The sequence below is a fragment of the Chrysochloris asiatica genome, unplaced genomic scaffold (assembly GCF_000296735.1).
Source record: "Chrysochloris asiatica unplaced genomic scaffold, ChrAsi1.0 scaffold00118, whole genome shotgun sequence".
Lineage (NCBI taxonomy): Eukaryota > Metazoa > Chordata > Mammalia > Afrosoricida > Chrysochloridae > Chrysochloris > Chrysochloris asiatica.
In genome coordinates this window covers 1,364,675-1,382,376 of record NW_006408636.1, presented here as the reverse complement: position 1 = coordinate 1,382,376, position 17,702 = coordinate 1,364,675, and the positions used below count along the sequence as shown (strand labels likewise).

The following is a 17,702-nucleotide window of genomic DNA, read 5'->3' as shown; positions in this document are numbered from 1 at the left end:
AACCATTTCCTTTTGGTACAGTGACTCTGTGTATTCCTTCCATCTTCTTTTGATGCTTTCTGCATCATTCAGTAAATAGCATCATGATAAATGGAGAAATGATTGAAGGTGTCGAAGACTTCATTTTGCTTGGATCCACTATCAACACTCATGGAAGCAGTTAAGAAATCCAATGATATATTCAAATCTGCTCTGAAAGACCATGTGAAAGTGTTCAAGAGCAAAGATATCAGTTTGAAGACTAAGGTGTGCCTGACCTAAGCCACGGTATTTTCAATTGCCTCATATGCACGTGAAGGTTGAACAATGAATAAGGAAATCACTGAAGCAATTTGAATTATTGTGACTGAGAAGAATATTGAAAGTACAATAGATTGCAAGAGCAAAAAAATCTATTTTGGAAGAAGTACATTCAGAATGCTTCTTAAAAGTGAGGATGACCAGACTTTGTCTCTTATACATTGGAAATGCTGTCAGGAGAGACCAGTCGTTGGAGAAGGATATCATCCTTGGAAAAGTGGAGGGTCTGTGAAAAAGAGGAAGAACCCCTTCAAGATGGACTGATACAGTGCTGACAACAATGGACTCAAACATAACAATTTTGAAGCTAGCACAGGACCAGATAGTATTTTGCTCTGTTATGCACAGGGTTACTATGAAATATGAATTGACTAGACAGTATGTAAGAACAAGTGTTCCTTGAAGCGAAATTTGGAAACCATCAATTTAATCCAAATCATCTATCACACATTATACTAATGGAGAAACTGAGACACATACTAGGGGGACTATATTGGCTCAGTGGTCCTATAACAAGTTACCAGCAGAGCTAAGATTAGAGCTCATATGTTCTGATTTCCAAGTCTATTGTCTTTCTACCACACTTTATTATAAAACTTCCCATAGTATGGATCCTGAAAGTAACATTGAAGATAGAATGACAGTGAGGCTCAAGACTATTTTTGAAGTGAGAATATGTACGTACATGTAGAAAAATATCCTGAGACTTTTATGAGACTTATGTGATTTGTGATTATGGAAAAATATTATTGACCTTGTGTGTGGTTTAAACCTGGACCTACGATGGCTGTGTGTGCATGGAAGGTAGATAGGATACCTTATAATCTTGATCTTCCTCTTTCTTTTTGAGTCTCAGTTCCCTTATATGCATTATGGGTATGATGTCAGGGTTATAGTAATGTGGGTATGATTAGAGTTATAGTGAGGATTACACAAGTTATCCTTGTAGAAAAACACTGGGCTTGGTACTTGGCCTATAGCAACATTCCTTCAATATGGCTTCCCTTATACACTGTACCCACTTTCCCCTTCCTTACCAGGCAAGGCCTTGGCCCACTTGACCACATGTACAAGTTGTCTCTCGCCCAATTCATTGAGGCTAGAAAGCAAGACTGCAAAGGAGTCAGGCTGGTTGTTGTCATGTCCAGCGCACACCACTCCTGGCTCAATGGCTTCCAGGACATTCAGAAAGATGGGTTGACACTCATAGCCTTCGATGTGTGACACTGTCAGCTTCTGAGTTGGTTCCTCAGTGGGGCTGGTGGAACTTGAAGCCTCCCCTTCTTCCTGTAGTTTCAGGTTGCCAAGTTTCTTCAGCTTCCGGGCTATTGGGAAGAAAGAGAAACTTGGATTTATTATCAGAAACTAAAAACACGTAGCATACCTATCCTGTTATAAAACCTGCCTGGACTAAGAAAATAAGAGGATGTTCATTTTCTTTTTTCTACACATAGACTAATTTCCTTAAAGACAAATGGTCAGTTTAAACACTAATTGAATGAATCTTTTCAAATACCTGATAAATCCATATCTTGCCTTTTCTTCTAATCCTTGTGCCAGACCAGCTTAGTACACCTTTGGATTTGGCTCTGTCTGACCTCAGCCTTCAGAATTTATACCTGGAAGTTTCAAATTGATTTATTCACTAATGCATTCACGATTCATTAATTCAGCAGAAATACAAATTGAGGGCTTTGCTTCTGGGTGAAAGAAAGGGCCCAGACCCTGCTCTAGTCTGATAAAGAAGAAATCAATGGCCACAAAAAAAAATTCTCTAATATGTCAAGACCATGCAACAATGGCGGCATAAGTGGGGTCAGAAAATGTTCTACACAGAAAGTGGCATTTGGCTTAGACCTTGAAGAACGATGAGGATATAAAAGAGTAAAATGGTATAAAAAAATACAAAGGGTACAAACAAAGGCACTGAGCAGAGTTTTGGGGCAAACACTATGGCTGGTGTTTATGCTGCATGAGGAGGCTTCAAAAAGTCCTTGGAAAGGTTGAAAAGACAATGGAATTTTTCCACTAACTTTTGAAGTTCCCTAGCATGTGTCAGTTTGTCATACTGTGGTGGCTTGTGAGTTGTTATGATGCTGGAAGATATGCCACCAGTATTTTAAATACCAGCAGTGTCACCCATGGTGAGCAGGTTTCATCAGAGCTTCCAGACTAAGACAAGGAAGGAGAGGCAGGGTACTTACGAATGGTTAGTCACTGTAAACCTTATGAATAGCAGCAAAACATTGTCATATATATACTAGAACATGAGCCCATCAAATTGGAAGATACTCAAAATATAACTAGGCAAGTGCTGCCTCCTCAAAATAGAGATGATCTTAATGACCTGGATGGAGTTAAGATTTCTGGACTTTCATTTGCTGATGTGGCAAAACTCAATATGAGACAAAACAGTTGGAAACGCCCATTAATAATCAGAATTTGGAATGTCCTAAGTATGAATCTAGGAAAATTGGAAGTTGGCAAAAATGAAATGGAATAAAGATCAATATCTTAGAAGGATAAGCATCGGACCACAAGGCTGATTTGAACCATAGGATGGCACTTCAAACTCACCAGTTTTTCCTCAGAAACCCTATGTAGGGTCGCTATGAGTCGGAAACAACTCAGAGGCACTTAACAATAAAAGTAACAAGCTGACATGGTCATTTCAAACCTGATAATCATGTGTTTTACTATGCATGGTATGACTAAAGAGGAATAGTGTCACATTCATAGTCATAAAAGATATTTGAGGATCTATCTTGAAGTACAATGCTATCTTTGATAAGATAATACTCATTAATATCACTCATATTCAAATTTACTCACCAACCACTAAAGTTGTAAAGAATTTTACAACTTCTTCAGTCTGAAATTGATCAAACATGCAATTGAAATGCATTGATAACTATTGGTGTTCAGAATTTGAAAGTTGGAAACAAAGATGGAGTATCAGTAGTGGGAAAATACGGCCTTGTGGATAGAAATGATGCTGGAGAGTGAATGATAAAATTTCGTAAGACCAATGACTTCTTCGTTGCAAATACCTTTCTCAACAATATAAAATGTGTCTATATATGTGGACTTCATCAGATAGAATAAACAGAATTTAAATGGACTACAGATGTGGGAGGAGATGATGAACAAGCTCAATACCAAAACCAAAGCAGGGGCAGACTGTGGAACAGAACATCAATTGCTCACATGCAAGCTCAGGCTGAATCTGAAGAACACTCAGACAAATTCATAAGAGCCAAACTAGGACCTTGAGTATATTCCATCTGAATTTAAAGACCATCTCAAGAACAGATTAGATGTATTAGACACTAATGACCAAAGACCAGAAGAGCTGTAGGATGACATCAAGAACATCATACATAAAGAAAGCAAAAAGTCATTAAAAAGGCAGTAGAAAAACAAAAGATGAAAGTGGACAGCAGAAGAGACTCTGTACGTTACTCTTGAGCATATTGTTATTGTAGTTAAGTGATGTTGAGTCTGTTCTAATCCATAGCGTCCTTGTGTAAGGTTTCCAAGGAGCAGCTGCTGGGTTTGAACCACCAACCCTGTGGTTAACAGTCCAGTGGATATCAGAAAAGAGCCTGAAACTTGTTCTTCAACGTAGAGAAGAAAAAACAACTAGAAGAAATAATGAAGCAAAAGCATAGCTCGAGATGACAATGTTAAATATTATAGTGAAATGTGCAAAGACCTGGAGTTAGAAAACCAAAAGGCAAGAAGACGCTCAGCATTTCTCAAAATGAAAGAAAGGGGATAAAAGTTCAAGCCTCAGATTGTAACACTGAAGAATTCCATGGGGAAAATATTCAATTACACTGAAAGCATTAAAAGAAGATGGAAGGAATATACAGAGTTACTGTACCAAAAAAAAAAAAAAAAAAGTCAAAGTTCAATCAGAACATTGTTTAAACAGAACAAGGAGACACTGAGACACTGACTGATTTAAAATGAGGAAAGCTGTGTGCCAAGATTATATACTTTCAACATACTTATTCGATACATATGCTGAGCATGTAATTTGAGAAGATGGATTATATGAAAAAGAATATAGCATCAGGATTGGAAGAAGACTCACTGACAACTTGTGATATGCAGATGACACAACCTTGCTTGCTGGAAGCAAAGAGGGCTTGAACCAGTTAATGATGAAGTATGGATTGTACCTCAATGTAAAGAAAACAAAAATCCTCATATTTGGGCCAGTAAAGAACTTCATGATAAATGGAGAAAAGATTGAAGTTGTTAAAGACTTAAATTTTCTTGGATCTTCAATCATTACTCATGGAAACAGTAGCCAAGAAATCAATAGACCTATTGCATTAGGCAAATGTGCTTCAAAATACCTTTTTAAAGTGTTCAAGAGCAAAGACATCATTTTGAGGACTAAGGTGTGCCTGGCCCAAGCCACAGTATTTTCAATAGCCTCATATGCATGCGAAAGTTGGACATTGACTAAGGGAGACTTTAGAAGTACTGATGCATTTGAATTATGGTGCTGAAAAAGAATACCGAAAATACCATGTACTGCCACAGTAATAAATAAATCTGTCTTGGAAGAAATACAACCAGAATGCTCTTTAGAAGAGAGGATGATGAGACTTCATCTGTTGTATCTTCTACATATTTTCAGGGGGACCAATCCTTGGAGAAGAACCTTATGGTTGGAAAAGTGGATGGTCAATGAAAAAGAGGAAGATTCCCAACAAGATGGGTTGACACAGTGGCAGCAATAATGGATTCAAAAGTAAGAATAACTGTGTAGATGCCACAGGACTGGGCAGTGGTTTATTCTGTTGTGGATAGGATCCTTATGAGTCAGAAGTGATTTGACAGCACCTAACAAAGCATGTGGAGTCCTGGTGTGGCACTGTGGGTTAATGTGCCAGACTTCAAAGCCGTTTGAACTGCAAGGTCAGCAGTTCAAGCTCACCAGCTGCTCCTCGGAAATCGTATACAGGGTCGCTATAGGTCAGAATCTACTCGATAGCACTTAACAACAGTAATAACAAAGCATGTGTCAGTGGAATGACTACCTATGAGTATATCACATAACTACTTATGAATTGCCTCATTGTAAATGGATGTGTATACAATAATAAGTTTGGGCTTTCTCTTATAGGCCATAGGCAAATGTTGTTGTTAAGTGCCATTGAGTCGGTTCCAACTCATAGTGACCCTGTATAAGGTTTCCAAGGAGCAGGTGGGTTTGAACTGCCAACCTTGTGGTTTGCAGTCCAGTGCTGATTCTACAGTGCCACACCTAGGATGCTGCAAATCAAGGGAATGGTATGTATGTATGTGTAGCAAATTGCTAGAGAAAAATACTGGAAAGGCATAAATATTGAAGAACTAGACTTCCTAGAGGTAACAGATGGTACAGTAACTTGAATTTTGGCTCTCTCTCTCTTTAGCTATCAATAAGGACGGATGTAGCTGTAGACACATACACACACAAACATATTTTGTTAAAATTTTCTGAAAAATAGAAAAAGTGCCAGGCAGCCAGATGACCAAGTAGAGAATAGGTGCACAATGATTAGGAATTGATGCAGCAGATGGGAATGAGGCAAAACAAAATCGTTTTGCAACCTCAGGTTATCAAATTCTATCATCCCAATACGGATTCAATGAAAAAGGATTTTTCTGGTGTAGAATTTCCCACTGAGCACTATAAATAGCCTCAAATATTGTCAGACATTACACTCAGATTAACATGCACTGTTACACAGAATGACTTTGTTTTAGCAAAGGAGAGAAGGGAATGTGAAGGGGCAAGAATCCCCAATAATATCAAAGATATGACAGAATACTTCTGCTTCTGCAATCTGTCTGTAAAATGGGAACCATGCTTGGAACCAGCTATTAGAAAGGATGATTGAAATAACACTATTTAAAACAACAACAATAATACAAAACTCAACCTTTAAAATGCTCCCCCTTCCAATACTTTCTCCTTTCACATGCACACAAAGTTTAGAGGTCGTTGGTCATCCTATGCTTGTTGTTGTTGTTGTTGTTGTTGTTGTTGTTGTTGTTAAGCACTGTGGAGTACAGGGTTTCCGAGGCTGCAAATCTTTATGGGAGCAGAAAGCCTCATCTTTCTTCCATGGAATAGCTGGTAGTTTTGAACTGCCGACCTTGAGATTAGCAGCCTGATTCATAACCACTACGCTACCAGAGCACCTTAGCCTATGCTTACTTTGTGCTATTTTATCTTAGCATTGTTGACAGAAATATGAATAATTGAGATCATAACTCTGAGGCATCATAACACAGGCATTTGCACTGGTCCTGATCATAAAACGCTTTAGCTTTAATTTATTTGTTGTTGTTGTTAAGTGCTGTCTTGGTTATGACTCATAGCGACCCTGTATAGAGTTTCCAAGGACTATCTGGTGGGATTGAACTGATGACCTTGTGGTTAGCAGTCTGGTGCCTACCCTATAGCAATACACCAGGACTCCTTAATTACTTAAAAATAATTTTAATATACAATAAAGCCATAATACAAAGAGAGAAGTGGATTGCTCAATTTAAATAGATAAATACAACAAACCCTGCTACACATCTGTTTCTAGTTTCTGCAGTAAATGATACTTCTCTGGAAGTGACTTTCAGTTTTAATTAGAAAAATACATCTTAAAATACAAACACCAACCATAACTCAGGAAATCAAAGCAAGACTAGGTTATATGTTTATATCAACAATAAAGATAGAAAAAGTGAAAATGGTGGAGGTTGGGGTGCAAGGGGAGCAAACAGAAGTGATGGGGGAAAAAACCAAAAAAACAAAACAAAAAACAGTCGAGCCTTGAAACCATCCCTGACTGCAAGATGACATTGTCTAACAATCATTTCTGTAGGGCTTGGGCACAGCCAGTAATAAGGAGATATGCACACCCACTGCTACTCCCACCTATCACAAGAGTACAAGCTGAAAGGTATGGTCTGGGCCAAGACAGTTTTCTCCAAGAACTAGAGCCCTGACATTGTCATCTGAGTTCTTGTAGGCAGCTCCACAGATTAACAGTGCCTACAGGATCTGCTCTACTGGTGCAGTTCCTATAGACAGAGCTCTCTTTTCTTATCTCATCACTTGCCACTTTCTAGACCTTGAGCTCAGGAGTTTCCAGACCTACGTGGCCCCCTTTCTACCTTAGATGTATTCAGCAATGTGCTTGAGGTAGGCAAGAAAATATGGGTAGAGTCCTGTTGTGACGCTGTGGATTAATGCACTGAACTGCAAGGTCAGTGGCTCAAGCTCACCAGCTGCTCCTAAGAAACCTATATAGGGTCACCATGGGTTGGAACCAACTTGACAGCACTTTAAAACAACATTAATTTTTTTTTAGGAACACAAACATATTACATTCACAAACATACTAAATTACATTCATATTACATTCACAAACATATTACATTCAAAAACATATTACATTATTTAATTCCACAATGACCTTAGGTAGTTAGGGATATATTTTATCCTTATTTTTCAAATGAGTAAAATACAGATATCAAGATAGAGAATACAACAGTCTGAACCCAGGTTTGCTAATTAGAAGGCTAATTTTCTTTCTACTACACCATGCTGCTCCCTACATCCAAGGAGTCTACAGTCCAGAACCCTAATTCTTAATTAAAGCTGAGTTGAAGAATGGGGGCAGGATTTAATTCTCCCTGCTCCCATCTTCACTCTTGACCCTTAAGGTTAGTAGCTGGCATCAAATCCATAAGGGAAGAGGCAGGAAAATCTCCAGCCATCTTTCCAAACTAGAAACAGATTTGAGATATAATAATGGTTTAAAGATTAACAGTATGTCAAAAGAGAAAAGGTTTTTAAAATTTATCTCAGTTAGGGGTCATATATTCATAGTCTATAATACTGTGTGTATGTGCATGTGTATGAGACAGTGTGTGTAAAACATGAGAACAGTGGGAGCTCTGGTTAACTTAAGTGCCTTCCGTTCCTACCACACACACTTTTGCACATGTACACACATAAAAACACATACCCACACACCTCTGGAAGTCATTCCTATACTATTTTAAAGTTATCCTGAATGGATCTGTATTTTAAAGTTGAATTTAGCTTTAGAACTTTTGACTTTAGTTCAAGTTTTTTAAGAAGCACATAGGGAGGCTGAGGTCCAAAGAAGTCACCTTGTTGTTGTTGTTAAGTGGCTTCGAGTCGGTTCCGATCCATAGCGACCCGGTACAGGGTTTCCGAGGATGTAAATCCTTATGGGAGTAGAAAGCCTCATCTTTCTCCCACGGAGCGACTGGTAGTTTTGAACCGCTGACCTTAAGGTTCGCAGTCCAATTCGTAACCACTACGCTACCAGTCACCTAGTAAGTAAGTAAGTGGCTGAGCTGGACCTAGAATCAGTTCTTCTGATTCCTGGTTCTCTTTTTTTACTAACTCTTTCTCATTCTCAGTATTTGCCTCTCTGAGTGCCTTCTAGACCTACAGTGGCCAAATACCATAGCTCAACATGACCATTCAAATTTAAATAAAAAAAAAAATTAAAAACATAGTTCTTCAGTCTTACAAGCTACAATTCAAATGCTCAAGAGCCACATGTGGCTGTTGTTGCTTTTGCTAAGTGCTGTTGAGTTGGTTTGGATTCATAATGCCCCTATGCACAAGAGAATGAAACACGGCCCAATCCTATGCCATCTCACAATCAATGTTATGCTTGAGCCCATTGCTGCTGCCACTGTGCTAATCCATCTCATTGGGGATCTTCCTCTCTTTTGCTGACCCTCCACTTTACCAAGCATGTTGTCCTTCTTCAGGGATGGGTTCCTCCTGATAATATATCTGAAATATAAGAGAAAAAGTCTCACCATCCTGGCTTCTAAGGAACAATCCGGTTGTACTTCTTCCAACACAGATGTGTTTGTTCTTCTGGAAGTCCATGGTACTTTTAATGTTCTTCTTCAATACCACAAGACAAATGTGTCAATTCTTCTACGGTCTTCCTTATTCATTCATTATCCAACTTTCACATGCTTATGATGTTGCTGAAAATATCATGATTGGGTCAGACACACCATAGTCCTCAAACTGACACCTTTGCTCTTGGACACTTTAAAGAGATTTTGTGTAGCAGATTTGCCTAATGCAATACATCAATTGATTTCTTGACTGATACTTCCATGAGTGTTGATAGTGGATCCAAGCAAAATGAAGTCTTTGACAACTTCAATCTTTTCTCCATTCATCATAATGTTATTCATTGGTCCAGTGGTGAGAATTTTTGTTTTCTTTACACTGAGGTGCACCACATACTGAAGATTGTGATCTATGATCTTCATCAGTAAGTATTTTTAGTCTTCTTCACTTATAGCAAGCAAGGTTGTATCATCTGCATAACACAGATGCTGTATTCTTTTTCATATAATTTAGCTTCTTGGGTTATTTACTCAGCATTCAGTATGGTGAAAAAACTTATAGTGGAAAGTACAGATACAGAAAAATTCCATCATTGCAGAGATTTCTATTGAATAGTGTTATGAATCTAGACTGTTCTCTGGGAAACTGTCCCATTTGCTATACCCCACTTATGTTACTCATTAAGAAGACAGAATCCAAATGAACTCTATAGAGATGAATACATAGATTTTTTTCCCCCCAAAAGGTTTAAGGATACACAAAGCAATTGGTGTTTGTACAATCAATGAGGTACACTCTGTCACCTGGACTCTTCCTGACTCAGATCTCAGTGATGACTTTTGGACCTAAGCAAACTCATTACAAGAAAGATCAATATGTGCAGAGACTATGGGGAGAATCCATCAAGATGAAATAATTCCTGTATCTGTGTAGTGTCAACAAGAACTTGGCTGGTATTTTCACATCCTCCTTCTCTATATCTATATAGTATCTGCTTGAGGAACAGAAGCCTCATACCCACTTGTTTCCAAGACCTGGATAATATGATGTCCCTGTGGCCACAGTGGCCCAAGTTGTACTAGGTGTTCTGGACTCTCTGCTTAAAGAGGGTGACTGTACTGAATGTAATTGAAATAAGATTCCATTCATTCTGCCAGGGGAATCCTCTGTTCTTTCTCAGAGGCAGAGGCCAGTATGCTGCTAGACAACTTGGAATGCTGGACAATGAGGCTTGGTAACCTCAGCAATGTCCAAGGTCTTGTTTTCTTCTATGAAGGTGACCCTATTCCCTCCCACAAACCACACCTGAGCCCCAGAGTGAGATTCTTCTCTTCCTAGTGAGGTACAGGCCCACCAGTCACCATGTTAAGTCAGAGACCCATTGTTGTTGCTGTGTGCCGTTGAGTCAATTCTGACTCATAGCAACCCTGTACAGGGTTTCCTGGAGCAGCTGGTGAGTTTAAACTGTCGAGCTGTTGTTACCAGTCCAGTGCTTATCTTAGAGTGCCACACTAGGACCCCAAAAAGGATCAGCATTGGACTGTGAATCACAAGGTTGGCAGTTCACATCCACAAGCCACTCCTCGGAAACCCTCATTATGAGTCGGAACTAACTAAATGACACTTAACAACAATAGACAAATAGTTCTAATGCTGTGTGAGTTTCTGTGCATCTTTCACTTTTTCCAGCCCTGGGTGACAATAGTGACATGAAAGCGTCATTGGTAAGGTACTTCTTTATCCCTACTAACTTCTTAGGGTGTTAGATAACTCTTTAAGGGGTTTGCATTAGAGTATCTAGACTGACTCAATGTTCCTTGGATCCTATAAGTAACTCAGTTTTCAGTCCTGTGGCATTAGATCTGTCTCTATGACACTTCTTAAAGATTTTTCAAATCAGGTTCATTGGTACTGTCATAGAGAGGGGCAAATATGATTAATTTATAGGTTTTCTAACTTCTATGACTTTTATGCATTGCTCTGCTCTGGTATCATTCCTTGACCCCTACCCCACTTCAAAATATGGGCTTTCCCACCTTTTTGCCTTGGGGTGGGGTAGAGGGTAAGGAATGAGCATGGGGAAGGCAAGGTGAGGTGAAGTTTAGAGTCCTAGAAAGTTTGAATCACTCTAAGATCAAGAATCTCTTCATAAAAGATTTTGGAACATAAAGAAATCACCTTCTGTAGCAGACAAACTTCTAAGATTTCCACTTCATGGTATAGATACACCTTTTAAATTATTCAACCAGTAATCTAGGTGATACTATAAAGGGATTGTGCATGTATAGTTTAAGTGTCAATTCAGTTGATATTAAGGAAGAGAGATCATCCTAAGTGGGTTTGACCTAATCAAGTGCACCTGCACTTAAAAGGGACTAGGTTTTTCCTGGAAAGGGAAACTCAAAATATGTGAGAGAAATTCAACATAAGAAAGATTTTATGGATTTGAAGATGGAAGGGAGGAGGGCAGATGGTAAGGACTGAGAGTGGCCTCTAGAAGCTGAGATTTGCAACTGGTTGACAACCTGTAAGGATATGGGAACCTAAGTCCTACAAGTACAAAGAATTGAATCATAGGACAATAACATTAGCTTGAAACAGGATGTTGAATTCCAGATTAGAATACAGTCTGGCTGACGCTTGGATTTCATCCTTTCGATACTCTGAGCTAAGAATCCAACCTGCCATGCTCAGACATCTGACCTACAAAATTGTGAGCTAATAAATGGGTGTTGTTTAAAGCTGCTAAATTTGTAGTAACTTGCAATGCAACACAGAAAAATGAATATCTTACATAAAGAAGTATAGTGTAGAAGGGAAAACTGGTTGTTGAGTCACACAATCTTGGGTTCAAATCCTTGTTCTGTCAATTACCAGTTTACAAGCTAAGAACATTTGTTTAAACTCTCTGATATTCAGTTTCCTCATTTCTAAAATGAAATTCTACCACTTTTTAAAGACATTTATGAGGGCGAAATTGGAGGGAATGCCTGTGGTACACAGTTGCTGCTGTTATTAGATGCTATGTAGTCAGTTCCGACACATAGGAACCCTATACACAACAGAATGAAACACTGCCCACCCTCATAATTGCTACCCTTTAGCTCATCACTGCTGCTATTGTGTCATTGGATATCTTAGGTGGTTTTCCACTTTTTCAATGATCCTCTGACTTATCAATCAAGATGTCCTTCTCTATAGACTGGTCCCTTCTGATAACATGTCCAAAGTATGAGAGATGGAGTCTTGCCATCCTGGATTCAAAGGAGCATTCTAGCTGCACTTTTTCCAATACAAATTTTTTCCAAGAAAAATTAGATTTTTCTTCTAATATTTCTAATATTCTTCTCCAGTGCCATAGTTCAAATGAATCTATTATTTTCATCCATCCTTAATCATTGTACAACCTTTATGTGCATATGAAGTAATTAAAAGTATCATGGCACCGTAGTCCTCAAACTGACAGGCTGACTCTTAAACACTTCAAAGTGGTCTTTTGCAGCAGATTCACATAATGCAATACGTAGCTTGATTTCTTCAATGAGTGTTGATTGTGGATCCTGGCAAAATAAAGTCTTTGACAACTTCAAACTTTTCTCCATGTATTGTAAGGATTTTAAAATTTCTTTTGCATTGAGGTGTAATCTGTACTGAAGGCTGTAGTCTTTGATCTTTATTAGTAAGTATTTCTTTGCTTCTAGCAAGCAGGTTGTATAATCTGCATATTGCAGGCTATTAAAGAGTCTTCCATCAACCCTGATGCCATGTTCTTCATATAATTCAGCTTCTTGGATTATTTGCTTAACATATACATTGAGTAAGTAGTATGTTGAAAGGATACACACCTTTCTTGATTTTAAACCATTCAGTGTCTCCTTGTTCTGTTTGAACGACTTGGTCTATGTTTAGGTTCCTCGTAAGCACACTTAAGTGTCCTGAAATACTCATTCTTCCCAATGTTATCCATAGTTTGTCAAGATCCACACAGTAAAAAAACCTATGCATAATCAATAAAGCACAAGTAAACATCTTTTATTTTCTGCTTTCAGCGAAGATCCATGTGACATCAGCAATGATATCTCTAGTTCCATGTCTTTTTCTGAAACTGGCTTGAATTTCTGGCAGTTTCTTCTTGACATACTGCTGCAACTGTATTTTAAATATTTTCAGAACATTTTACTTGCATGTGATATTAATGATATTGTTCGATGATTTCCTTATTCTGTTGGGTCATTTCTCTTTGAAATGGGCACAGATATGGAACTCTTCTAATCTGTTGGCCAGGTAGCTGTCTTGCATCAGTTTGTTGAAATATTTCAGTTTGTATTCTGTTAATTCCTGGAGCTATATTTTTCACCAATGCTTTCACTGCAGTTTGGATTTCTTCCTTCAGTACCATTGGTTCTTGATCGTATGCTAACACTTGAATAGCTGAACACTGACCATTTAATTTTGTAGAGCAACTCTATGTATTACTTCCATCTTAGTTTGATGCGTTGTACATCATTTAATATTTTACCAATAGAATTCTCCAATATTGCAAGTGGAGGCTTGAATTTTTTTTTTTTTTTTTTTTTCAGGTCTTTCAGCTCCAGGAATGATGAGTGCGTTCTTCCCTTTTGGTTTTCTAACTTCATGTCTTTGAACACTTTATTATAATACTTGATTTTCTTTACTTGAGCTGCACTTCGAAATTTTATGTTTAGCTTTTATTTCCTCATTTCTTCCATTCACTTTAGGTTCTCTATACTCAAGAGCAAGTTTCAGAGTCTCTTGTCACATCCAGTTGTGTCTTTTCTTTCTCTCTTTCTAATGACCTTTTGCTTTCTTCACATACAATGTTCTTGATGTCATCCCACAGCTCTTCTGATCTTCAGCATCAAATCTGTTTTTCAGATAGTCTCTAAATTCAGATGAAATATATTCAAAATCATATTTTGTCTCTGATAGACTTGTCTGAATTTTCTTCAGTTTCATCCTGAACCTGCATATGAGCAATTGACAGTCTATTCCAGTTTGCTCCTGGTCTTGTTTTGACTGATGGCATTGTGTTTCTCCACTGTCTCTTGCTACAAATATAGTTAATTTGATTTATTCCAGAAATACCAGGGAAGGGAAGGAGTTATCTTATGAAATGAGAAACAATGACTGAGCTTCTTCAGCACATCACTGCCTATAAAACCAAATTCCAATCTCAAGTGTAATTCTAAATGCTGAGCAAACATAAAGGTATGTTTGGTGCCAGACTGCACATTCTTTGTGAAAGCACACTGTTGTTGTTGTCAGGTGCCAACGAGTCGGAACCAATTCATAGCGACCCCATGCACAGCAGAACGAAACAATGTCCGATCCTGGGCCAACCTCATTACCGCTGCCACACTTGACGCCATCAATGATGCCACCTGGCCGATCCATCTCATTGGGGGTCTTCCTCTTTTTCTCTGACTCTCCATCATATCCAGCATGACATCCTTTTCCAGCAACTGTTCCCTCCTGACAACATGTCCAAAGTATGAGAGACAAAGCTTAGCCATCCTGGCCTCCAAGGAGCACTCTGGCTGCACTTCTTCCAAAACAGATCTATTGTATCCTATAGTGTCACACCAGTGCTTTGTTGTTGTTGTTAAGTGCCATGGAGTCAGTTCTGACTGATAGTGAGTGACCCTGTATATGATTTCTGAAGAGCGGCTGGTAGGTTTTAAATCACTGACCTTGTGGTTAGCATTCAAGTGCTTATCCTACAGCACTATACCAGGGCTCCACTAGTGCTTGTTGTTGTGAAGTGCCGTCGAGTTGGTTCCGACCCATAGTGACCCTGTACAGGGATTCCAAGGCTATAAATCTTTATGGGAGCAGAAAGCTTCATCTTTCTCCCATGCAGCAGCTAGTTGTTTAGAACTACTGACCTTAAGGTTCTCAGCCTGATTTATAACCACACACTACCAGGGCATCTGTGGATCAATATATTATGGCTCTTACTATTGCTAGTTAAAAGCCTCACATTTCTCTAATTTCATTCCTTTAGTACTAAACAGGTGAATTTCTTTCTGAAAATGCTAACTGATAAAACATACAGAGTATCTATAAGTACTGAAATCTAATAGTAGAGACAATCAGAGTTGGACAGGTATCTAGACATCAGTCTAAGATAGTAGTAGAGTTTCAAGTGTTCTATAGTTTCCTCACCCTACTTCCTTTCAAACCAGAGCAACAGTGCTTTATTCTGTAACTACATCTGGAATTCTGTGTCAGACTTTGTTTGAATAAAAGATGGTATTGAGAGATTAAAAAAAAAAAAAAAAAAGCAAAAAGCCTGAATGCCCTGGATCTTATTCCTATTTTCTTCTACTCTCCATACCAGTCCTTATTTTAAAGATGAGTAGATTACTGAAGGCCAAGTCTTGCCCAAGGTCACATAGCTAGTTAGTGGTAGAGTAGGAACTAGAACCAGGTATCAACTTCTAGGGCAGTTGTTTTAGTTGTTACCTGTAATCAAGTCACCCCTGACTCATGTTGACCCCATGTATAATGAAGTGAAATGTACCATCCCTATGATCGGTTGTGAACTGGACCATTGTAATCCATAGGTTTTACACTGGCTAATTTTCTGAAGTAGATCACCAGTCTTTTCTTCTTAGTCTGTCTTAGTCTGGAAGCTCTGCTGAAACTTGTTTAGCATCATAGCAACATGCAAACCTCCACTGAGAGATGAGTGGTGGCTTTGCATAAGATGCATTGGCAGAGAATCAAACCTGGATCTCCCACATGTACAGAAAAAAGAATTCTACCACTGAACAAACATTGCCCCCTTCTATCCCAGTGCACTTTTCATTTCATCAAGTTGAGTAGCATGTTAGTGGAAAGAAGTGGTGCAAGTTGGAGAGGGTGGAGAAGAACTAGGACAGGGACAAGAATCAAAGAACATAGTCAGTCCTTGGCAGACATGTAGTAGGGAGCACAACCAAGTGGGATTAATAAGCATAAGCCAAATTTCCTCAGGCAAAAAGGCTCCTGGTCACTCCCCTTCCACTCGAACGCCCCCATCATCCTTCCAGTACAATTCTAGGTCAGATGAATATCCAGGGGGAAAGAATACAAAATTTTATCTTTAAAGGTTTATGTTGGATAATTTAGTCTAATGGATTTTAGCTCATGGAGGAGTAAATATAATTAATAGAATGATATGCAATGCTGTATATCATTGCCAAAGCACAGGATTTGGCAAAAACTATGTCCAAATATCCTCTATTTGACTACTGAGCTGGAAGAAAGGGGTTCACTCTCCAGATGCCATCCTGAAGGAGGGGCACAAGGTCATTATCAAAAACTTGCTCATGTGCAATTGCACAGCCTGGAAATGCTTTCGAATACCAGGCTTTTCCACTGGAAAAAGTAACTACATGAGTTTAGAGCACACATGCTTTTACAATTATATTTAACTGACATTAAAAACAAATGTGAAACAGTCCAAGCTGAACAGGTCAGCATGACCTGGAAAGCAACAAGAAAAAAAAAAAAAAAAAAGAATAAAAAACAAGGAAAAAAGGCCCAATGTTAACAGCATTAATTCTGTCAGACTGTTGTAAATAAGAAAATACCATTGGTGTATTAATGGCTTTATTAAAGGAAAATTAACTAGCAGAGATATGCAACATTCAAACAAATAGAAAGCAGTTAAATAATAAACCACATTAGCATTTCATTCCACATTAGGAACTTTCTGGTTGGCCTGGAGATTAAAATTCTGCCCAGAGGAGGGGGGAAACCTTCTCCTGTAGTCCTTCCTTGGCTATTCTCCAGAATGCTGCCGAGACAGGGGTTGAAGAAAGAAGCGTGTGTATGTTTACTGGAGGAGAAAGAAAAGGAGGGTGGGAAAGACACGCTCCAGGCAAGGCTGAGAGAATTCTTCTGACTTTCAAATTTGTCTGTTCCTGGCCTCACAGACATTCATCTGCCAGAAGGAAACTTGTTTGAGTATGAAGACTCAAAGGGCAGGGGCAGAGCATAGCAAGATACTACAAACTAAGTGCCTCTCCTCTTACATCAATACACCATTTGAAGCTGGCTTGGAAGAAGAACAAGGTCTCACATATGAGGCAAAGGCAAGGGTATGATGTGAGCGAACACTGGTAAAGTTAGTGGGGTTAGAAGTAAGAAATAAAATTTGATTCATTTTCTTTCATCATTTTCTTTAATACGGAGAGAAATAGGCACTAAATCTGATATTTTTCTTTCCTTCTTCATTATGAAAAGTTCAAGTGTATGTGAGCTCCTGAAAGACAGCATTACATTAACTTTGGGAATAGAAGAGAACTATCTAACTTCTGCTGGCTTACTGGGTAAGCAAGAATCTGGTCTTTGTTTGCTTAACTTCTGTGGCTCCAACTTTAGCTCAGTGACTGGGCCTGAGGATAAGCACTGGAACCTTGGCAGAAATTCAGAAGAATGGAGATAAAGGTAACTTTATGAATTGCCTAGTGAC

General features: G+C 38.7%; 1 protein-coding gene across 11 annotated transcripts in view; it reads right to left on the bottom strand.

Moving 5' to 3' along the window:
* LOC102815479 (androgen receptor-like) overlaps positions 1 to 17,702 on the bottom strand; it is a 378,724-nt gene that overhangs the window by 44,605 nt on the left and 316,417 nt on the right. For all 11 annotated transcript variants that reach the window (XM_006868490.1, XM_006868494.1, XM_006868495.1 and 8 more), the window contains one exon: positions 1,338 to 1,625. In XM_006868490.1, coding sequence (XP_006868552.1) covers positions 1,338 to 1,625 — 288 coding nt within the window. The remainder of the gene's footprint in view (positions 1 to 1,337; positions 1,626 to 17,702) is intronic.